This window comes from Octopus bimaculoides, chromosome 19, assembly GCF_001194135.2.
Source record: "Octopus bimaculoides isolate UCB-OBI-ISO-001 chromosome 19, ASM119413v2, whole genome shotgun sequence".
NCBI lineage: Eukaryota > Metazoa > Mollusca > Cephalopoda > Octopoda > Octopodidae > Octopus > Octopus bimaculoides.
Window position 1 is genome coordinate 4,010,025 of NC_068999.1, and position 10,128 is coordinate 4,020,152.

General features: G+C 35.8%; 1 protein-coding gene across 1 annotated transcript in view; it reads left to right on the forward strand.

Moving 5' to 3' along the window:
* Positions 1-10,128, forward strand: part of LOC106884053 (anoctamin-4) — a 120,452-nt gene that overhangs the window by 45,340 nt on the left and 64,984 nt on the right. The window contains exon 2 of the mRNA XM_052974885.1: positions 9,066-9,161. Coding sequence (XP_052830845.1) covers positions 9,066-9,161 — 96 coding nt within the window. The remainder of the gene's footprint in view (positions 1-9,065; positions 9,162-10,128) is intronic.

Here is a 10,128-nt window from a genome sequence, read left to right on the forward strand (position 1 = left end):
CACCGCACCCCCCGCACCCCCCACGACCCCACCACCATCACCATACACAACTACTGTCAACATCTCTCCAAGCCACAAGCAGCGCACCTGCACCGCACCATGGTTCCCAGCTCCTAACATGCCATTCACTGATAAACTTCCTTCTTCATAATCACCAGCTCAGTGCATACATTCACACACACACACACACACACACCTACACACACACACACATTCACACACATGTACACATTCACAGGCATACATATATACACACACATACACATACATACACACACACACACATATTCACATGCATACATATATACACACACGTACACATACATACACACACACACATTCACATTCACACCCACATGTACACATACACATGCATACATATATACACACACGTACACATACATACACACACTCACACACACACACACACTGTACAAAAGATATGGTCATATTTTCAAGATATCTGTCTACCAACTGGTAGGTTGTGGGTTCTATTCCAGGTTAGATATTAGGTTATGGTCCTCAGCTGAACATTAAGATTTTTACAAGTTTTTTCCGCTGAAACAAAATGACTGAGAAAGTTCAGCATGGGGAATTGTTATCTTATCCAGGAGCATAATGTTTCGTCGATATAATATTACTGAAACCAGTGGTCAACACATGTTTGCATGTGACGTTATTACTGCTGTTGTTTGTCCACTGGTCATCAGTCCTGAGCCAGCAGACATACGGTCAAAGATGTTCCGAATGCGACCATTCCATCTTTAGTCAGACATAATAATATATCGAAGACTGCATTATCTAATGTGTACTCTAAGGATGCGACCTGAGGGAAGTGTGACTGTTATTTCTAGCAGTCTGTGTGACCTCATAGCGTTTCTCTCATCGCTTATGGGATACTGCCAGACATTTTGTCAGCCAATTTTCCTGATTCTGCCAAGTGATGCCACTAACATAAAAAAGAAACCCATCAAACTAACAATAAAATCTCTTTAAGGTCACTCCACCTGCTAGAAATCACAGCTAAATCTCCTCCATATCACACCAACCATCTAAAAAAAAAAGGAAAAGACACATTGCAAAATGTAGTCTTAAATACTCTATATTTTGGAGGGATGGCCACTGATGAAACATTTGTTATCAAAGATCTGCTCTGTCACAAGTGACCTAGAGCTGAACAATTACAACTTGCAACATATGTTAATTGTTACTTTCATTAATTAAAAACTCTTAATTAATTTTTAATTACATAAATTAGAGGCTGTAAATAGCCTATAACTGTAATTTCTTCTTTATCAAAACACAAATCAACTTAATGTTTTTCTTTCTTCCCCCTCACCTTTTCTCACAGTCACATGACATCTCTAGTCACATGATGTCTTTAATCACATGACTATACATTTCCAGAAACGATATTTAACGTCTTCACTATATCTTCATTATTTTCATTAACGAGAGTAGATCTACCCATAGATATCCATTCTTGGGTTGGACTTGCTGAGGAGATACTATCACTGAACTACCTGCTCATAGGTCATGAGTTCAAACTCACATGTATCCAATGTAAGCAGCATTGTATAACAAAACACTGATTAATTTTCAGTGCTCCTACTGCTTACATTAGCATAGTTTACCTAAATGTACTTCTGGCTTAATAGAAGTGGGATTGTAGTAGATATCGTAATGGTGTAGTAGCCATAGGTCTTAACAGAGCAGACCAAAGATTATAGATGCTCCATCTATGACCATCCCATCTATTTTGTATATCCAACATTACATTATCCGATGTAGCCTGTTTTTTTTTAAGATAAATCTGATTTTAAACAGATTTGAATGTTATTTCTAGTAAATTGAGTTGCCACATAGAGGCTCTCTTACATATGCTTAGATGGACTTTACCTCAGAGATTCAACGGTGTCTGTCAAATAGTATCACATTAAAGTCATGAAGAATGTGTGTCAAAGACACATTGGTGCACCGTCACATACTGGAGTCAACAATTAGCTAATGTCAATAAAAGTCACACCATCACACTAATGACGGATGCAGATTGATTGCTATTCGTCATTTTTCTCAACTGCCAAACAACTCTTATAAACATGATTACCAAAAGTTGTGTCTATAATGTTTTTTTATTATCGATATATATTGCTTGTATTATTGTACTTGCAGTGAAGTGATATAAATAGTCCAAACATAAATCAAATAATACAGGATTAGCAGAAGAATTCTAAACCTAATATCTTAATCCAGGTGTACCAGTTCAAGTCAGGTATAGATTACCAGATTGCTGTATTTATATAATTATTTTTTACCTGACTATGAATACAATTAAGTGACTGAATTCCATTGAGTGTTTCTAGAGCGTCTGCCGTGCTTGCCAAAAGAAAATAATGAAGTCTCGAACTGTTTTGATTCATCATAATAGTGACAAAGAATCAAGAACTGTGTATATAAGAAAGAAGACAAATTTGAATGTGGAAAAACTAGTCAAAGACTATGTTGGAAAAAAAAAAATGGTTAATTATAACTAGCAGAACCTATGGGAATTCCACATCGTATTTTCCTTCATTCTATTTGCTATAGAATTCCATTGCAGTATTTCTTTATAATAATTATTTCAAATTTTTGTCACAAGGGCAGTTTGGGGGAAGTGGTGACGAGTTGATTACAATCGACCCCAATGTTTAACTGGTACTTATTTTATCAACCTCAAAAGGATGAAAGGTAAAGTCAACCTTGGCAGAATTTGAACTCAGAACGTAGCGACTGGCAAAATACCACTAAGCATTTTGTCCAGCATGCTAACAATTCTACCAACTTGCCACCTTTATAATAATAATAATAATAATAATAATAATAATAATAATAATAATAATAATCCTTTCAGAGATAGGCACAAAGCCTGAAATTTGAGGGAGAAGGGGTAAGTTGATTACATCAACCCCAGCGTTTCACTGGTACTTAATTTATTGAACCTGAAAGGACAAAAGGCAAAGTCCGTAATTGATGTGAGCTTACATTAACTGCGTAAGAAAACCTTGTCACGATTTGAGTCCACTGACTGCTAACTAGTCAGGCTATCACTGGTCACACCCTAGTGAGAAACTACCTTTTCAAGTTGATTGATAACAATATCAATAACAGTTCAACCTCATTAGTTCAATAGTTCCATCATGATGTTGTTGTTGTTGTTTAACCCCAGGTCAGTCTGGAGTTAAGCAACAACTTATTCAGCAATGACCATTTAACAAGTTAAAAGAACATTTTTCATTTTCACTTATTTCCTTATTTGGTATGGCCACAGCAGACACTCCTGGCCAGTTTACTGTAAATCGTTAACAAGTTTGTCGTAATTTATAATTATAAGTAAATATTCCAGTAAAGATTGTTTGATAAATAGAATTCATTTATATTTAGCATTTGGAACGTAGCTTGGCCAATGAATAGACAGGATATAAATGCAAGAAGTTAAAACAACAAATGGTCTGTCAACACTTACTTCATCTTCCAAGTTGTTATGAATAATTAGAAGTAAACATTTCAATAAAGTTAGTTTAATAAATATAATTCTGTATTTGGAATGTAATTTTGGCCAATGAAAAGACTGAATGTAAATGAAAGAAAAACAATGAATGCTTTGTCAACATTTTCTTCGTCTTACATGAAAGTATTCCATTGTAAAGAGAGCATTCATCTTAATAAATCAACATGTGGTAGGGCCTTGCGTATGTAATAGGAGTTGAAAAACTTCAATGAGCTGTGATTATCTATGCAATTAGGAAACAAAAACTTTCTCTAGGGGTGTTTAAAATCTAAAGAAAAGAAATGAAAGGAGAAAATGACTCCAATAAGATCAGACGATTGAAATTTTTGAAAAATTTACAGGATGCTGATGGAATGGATTTTTGTCTTTCAGACATGACAATTCCACTTTTTATAAAATGTAGTGAGTTCTATTCGTGAAAGATGTTTGGTAATTAAAGAAATTAAGTTTTGGAATGCATCTGAAAGCAAAGAATTCAAATACTGTATCGTAAAATGGTCCTAAAAAAATGGCAACATGTTTTGATGCTTACTCTCCCTGTTTCAGAAGAATGGACACTGTCTTCCTCTTGATGACAGTTAAGTAGTTAGGAATTGATGCATGTACTGTCCATCAAAGAATTTGGCATACCTCGACTCTGTTCATGTTCTATTACGTCTGTTTATTTATTCTAAGGGAATGGTTAGCAAGAAATATCTAAATCTACGATAGATGTTCAAAAAGAAAATCAGAATCCAATCGTATTTTTACAAAAATGTACCTTCCATTAAAAACAACACAAAAACAGGTAAAGTTGGTTTAAAAAAAAATAAACCTACTTAAAACTGGTTGACATATCAGCGTGTTTGGTTAGCTTTTAAAAATATCTTGAATTAGATGACTACTGAAGCATATCAGCAGAGCATTTCCAATGCGTTCTACTATTAAGCTGTTTAAAGTCTTTTATGTGTAGCAAATGGCAGGTGTGGTGTTTAGAAAGCAGATGGAGCCTGTTTTACAAGCTCTGACAATATTTAAGCTCCACGTTCACTGATTCATTTACACAGAAATAGAAAAATGTCAAGATTGCATGTCGTAGATTTTATTTCTAAAAACCTGTTTCCCAGCTGTATTTATTATTAACGTCTGATTTTTAAACTAGGGATAACACCATTTCCAGCCTGTAGTGGTGAGATACATATTTTACAGAATGACAAGGCTTATTTATGCCATCACTCCATGATCAATAATGTGAGTACCAGTTACATACTGGGATCAATTCAATAGATCGTATAACTCTCTTAAAAAAAAATAACATGCTAAGGGAAATAACTGAAGTTGATCAGTGTCAAGAATTTACATAAATCAGGATGATGATGAATTGAAATTTCTCTTCCATTTAAGATGGACAAAACTTAGCAAACTGTCAGAGAAAAAGAGGTGATGATTTTAAGAGATTAAGGTTTAATTTCACTAAATTAATTTACATCCTAGGTAGAAAATCTGATTCTTTCAGACTAGCAAGGGGTAGACAATTAGTGACATGCTTTCGTGTTATTAGACCTCATCAGTTTAGTATAATCTACTACTGTGATCAATTGATAAAGGATTTTTAAAATTTTGTATTGTTGTGATTGATATATAAAAATAGGGTATTATGGAAAATTATTCAAATGGGTCAAGGGTATGAAATTATTTCCCTTCCGCATTCAGATTACTCTGTCTACTATAATGATTATTTAGTCACATTGTTTTGAATAAATCATGCATTATCTTGTAGATTGAAGATGTCAATGGTATGTTTTCATATTTTTAGAATGACATTGTAGGGTAGGTGTGAGAGGCTGGATTAGGTCAGTTTTAACATAAAGCAGGTAGAATATCTGGGCCAGATATGGCCAGATTAAATGCTAAAGAGTTAATAATGCAGAACTAAATACCCAATGTGTGAATATACAGGTTGGTCATGACTGGCATACTTTTGATTATAGGTGTACTTGGTTAGAGCCTTCCTGGGGCAGGACAGCCACAACAACAACAGGTACTACTCCTCTTTTATCTCAGGCTAAGAGGTCAACGATGGGAACAACAACCTACATGGTATACACAAATCTTAAGAATTCCTCTAATGATTTATCGAATGTCAGAATTTACAGACATTGTCTACCCACACATAACTGGAATGAGTCGTCTGTATTTATAATATATAAATTAATGAATATAAACATATTTTACTGTGCTTGCTTGACTAAATACAAGAAAATATATATTTCACAGTGGATAACTCAAATAGATATTAATGTCATATATACGTTATAGAAGTGAAAGACGTGGCAGTGGCGGTGGCGGTGGCGGCGGCGGTGTGATAATTCGGTTGTTGTTTTTTTTGTGGGGGGGGGGTTATGGTAACTTGGCTCATTATGTTGGGGAGTTGTTTGCAAAGATTGCTGAGTGTCTTATGAAAGAGAAGGAGGGATGTACACCACATATGCACTTATATATATACATACATACAACATATATATACATACACACACACACATACCACAGTGTGTGTGTGTGTCTATATATATATATATATATAAATATACATACATATATATGTAGGGTCATTTCATCATGTTGAACCATTAATCCCTACAGGTTTTTCTCTCTCCATTTTTTGTTCTCTCTCTCCATTTTTTGTTCTCTCTTCGCTTTTCTCATTCATTCTCCATTTTTTTCTTCTCTCTCCATTTTTTTCTTCTCTCCATTTTTTTTTTTATTCTCGCCATAGTTTTTCATTCTCTCTCTCCGCTTTTTGATGCTCAATCCTTTCTGTCAAAGAGCATAGGCTCAAAACATCAAAGTCTTTTCCATTCTTCCCAAGCGTTAAATTAATACACCTGCTGATTGTTCTTTCACCTGTCTTCATCTTTTATTTTCTCTAAATTTGAAGTATATATATATATATATATATATATATATATATATATAGAAGGGGTGAAAATTCTGGAGAATCAGTATACACCATGTAGCAAAATTATGAAGTGAAAATATGGGGAAAACATATAAAAAAAAGGAGGGAAGAGAAATGCCTCCATTTCCCATAGTTTTAAGCTTTGTGTTCTGAGTTTAAATTCCAAAGAGATTGACTTTACCTTTCATCCTCTCGGGGTCATTAAATCAAATATCACTTGAGCCCTGGGGTTAAATGCAATGGATTGTCCCATGCCTATCAATTTCAGGTTTTGTACCTATAAGAGATATTATTATTATTATTATTATTATTATTATTGCTATTATTATTTTCATGATCGCCATCTTGGCATTCATATTATATCTACTTCTGTCTAGTTTTCTTTAAACTCAACGAAGCAATACTTTCAATCATTTAATACTTTGTTTTTTAATTGAATACAAAACCAAATGACCCAGTCTTCAACAACGAAATCTATGTGGGTGGTGACATATTGAATGTATGAAATATTAAAAAGCTAACAGAGTATAAAAATATACAGTGTGTCAAAAAATATACTCCTCAATTTCAAAATAAAAGAAATTATTGTGTTTGTTATTATTATCCTAAGGTAAAAGCAGTGAGCTGGCAAGAATCATTAGCATGCTGGGCGAAATGCTTCGTGGTATTTCGTCTGCGGCTACTGACCTGAAATTACTGAATTTGAACTGGTTAAAAATATTTAACCTGAGAAGGTAAAGAGGATTCTCACAGAAGTTCTCTTTGGTTTCTTTCTAATGCCTCTTTTTAAAAAATTATTCTAAATGGATCTCCACCAGTTTCAGTGATGATTTCCATCAATTTAATCATTGAATGAGCATATAAATGACTGAGTATTCCAGATACACTTCTTAATGTAACCTTCAAGTAGAATCAGTATGATACTTGGTTCTTTGTATTATGGAAACAATCCACTAAACAGGCTTCCACACGGTTTCCATCACAAAATTTGAGTCGATCTGTGTCTGTCAAAGACACCCAAGATGCTATACTGGAGGATTGAACCCAGGAACTCTTAATTACAGCAAACATCTTAACCATACCCACATTTTCAATTAAAGCTATTTTCTTCATCTCATGTGGCCTTTTTTTTTTTTTTTTTTTTTTTTTTACACATTTAATAAATTCGTCTTATATCAAATGTGAGCAATTCTTTCTTTAAGCATTTTTTGGTACCTAAAGAGATTGAGGTCTAGGGAAGAACTTGGACACCCAGAATTCAAATTTTGTATTGGCATGTAGCAGGAGTCAGCAAGTTAACCCTTTCAAGGGAGCCAATTTTTGATAGCCTGATGTAACCATAGCAACTACATCCTTATACAATCACCCCTATACACTCTCATGATCCCTCTACAAGACCAGCCTTGTGACACAGTTACCCACAGACGCCTCGATGCCATTCTTTCGCCTTCTTTGAACAGAACGACAAAGACCCACATATAATACAACACAACCACTGCATTGAATAACCTCGTTGCCATGGTACTGTGCTGACCTCATTATTACTCCAGAGCTCAAGTCTACACAAAGCATATATCATATATATTGCGTGTATTAAAACCAAGTACTTTCTGGTTTTCTTCTTTTTGACAATTCAGAACTGAGTGGGTGTCAGAAGTGGGACATGGCTGATCGCTGATGTGGTTTGTTGGCATTTTGGACAAATATTTCACTTGTTGCTGAATTTTTTTCTCTTAACCCATTTACATTCATATTTCCCCATCAAATCAGATGCTTATTGTTTTCAATTAATCATGCATTATCTGATAGCTTTGAAATTTCAGTGATGTGATTGTTTATTTTTAGAGAGATATTGGAAGGTGGGTGTGAAAGGCCAGATCTGGATGGTTTGGACATGGGTTGAACATGTCTGTTGCACAGTATATTGTTCCTTTAAGATCCAACTTCTCCAGATCTTACCTACATGTGTGTTGGCTTTGAATGTGTGTGTTTAAGTGTCTTCTGTAGAGGCACACGGCCTAGTGGTTAGAGCAGTCGAGGGATCATGGGTTCGAATCTCAGACCGGGCAATGTGTGTGTTTATAAGCGAAATACCTAAAGCACCACGTGGCTCCGGCAGAAGGTAATGGCAAACTTCTGCTGACTCTTTCGACGCAACTTTCTCTCCTTCTTTCCTCCTGCGTCTAGCAGCTCACTTGTGACAGACAGACTGGCGTCCCATCCATGTGGGGAACCTATATGCCAATGAAACCGGGAAACTGGCCCTCATGAGCCAGACATGGCTTGAGAAGGAACAAACAACAACAACACCCAGTAGTGTCTTCTAAGACATAACCAAAAGGGTTTGGGGACAGGAAGAATGTCTTACCATAGTAAGTGTGTGTGTGTGTGCGTGTGTGTGTGTGTGTGTGTGTGTGTGTGTGGCATTGGGCTCAGTAATTTTATGACAAAAAAGTGTTTTGCAAAATTTTTGGTTAGATGGAGATGGGGTTGACATTTTCAGTTTGATTCTCCCAAACTCTATTGTAATCTATTCGCATTTGATACTGACTGACATTTACTTCACATTTGTTGTTTCAGCAATCTCTCCAGATAAAGAACCAAACTATCCAGTCATGTATGGTGCTACAACACCACCTTCTGTGCAGGTACCAATTGGTTTTGAACAGCTTTCAGGTAAGTACTATATTGTCTGATGAAAATGGGGTTCCTGCCTATAAAATCTGGTTGAAATGTTCTCTCCCTCTCTTACTCATTCTCTCTCCCTCCCTCTCTTCAGCCATCTGTCTATCTATTTCTCTATTCATCCATTTGTCTTTTTGTCTTTCTATCCATCCATCCATCAATCTATCTATACATCCATTCATCCATCTATTTATTCTTCCTTCCTTCTATCTATCCATCTGTCCATCCGTCTACCTCTCTGCCAATTTATCCATCCATCCATCCAACTCTCCAATGAAACAATGGCCCCCTCCCACATCATCCAAATTTATCCAAGCATACAGATACCAGCGTGTAATGTTTACCAATTTCACAAGTCACTGCCTTCTCCACAGTAATTTCCTCAATTTCTACATTTTTACCCAAAAGTTACAAAGTGAATGTTGTTCTCATTGTTGCCTTCTATTCAGGTCAGGGGTTGAGGATTTGTAGGTCAAAGGTCAATGCTCCAAATAGTTAACATAAGCAAAATACAAAAACTACGAAATGAAAACAAGATCCCATTTTGGTTTGTTATAATTTCATCTGCCAAGAACAAAAGAATATGGTAATTTTAAGACCCTTTTCGGTCATGAATGACCATGGGATTGCAACTAGAAAGTCCCCCTCCGAAGCAGAAGTCCAGGCAAGGTTGTCTATGGAAGACCAGCAGTCGCCCATGCATACCGGCCTCCCCTCTCCATGTTACGGAGCCTTGTGAGTGGATTTGGTAGACGGAAACTGAAAGAAACCCATTGTATATATATGTGTGTGTGTGTGTGTGTGTGTGTGTGTCCCCACAACATTGCTTGACAACCAATGTTGGTGTGTTTACATCCCTGTACCTTAGCGGTTCTGCAAAAGAGACCAATAGAATAAGTAATAGGCTTACAAAGAATAAGTCCTGGGGTTGATTTGTTTGACTAAAGGCTGTGTTCCA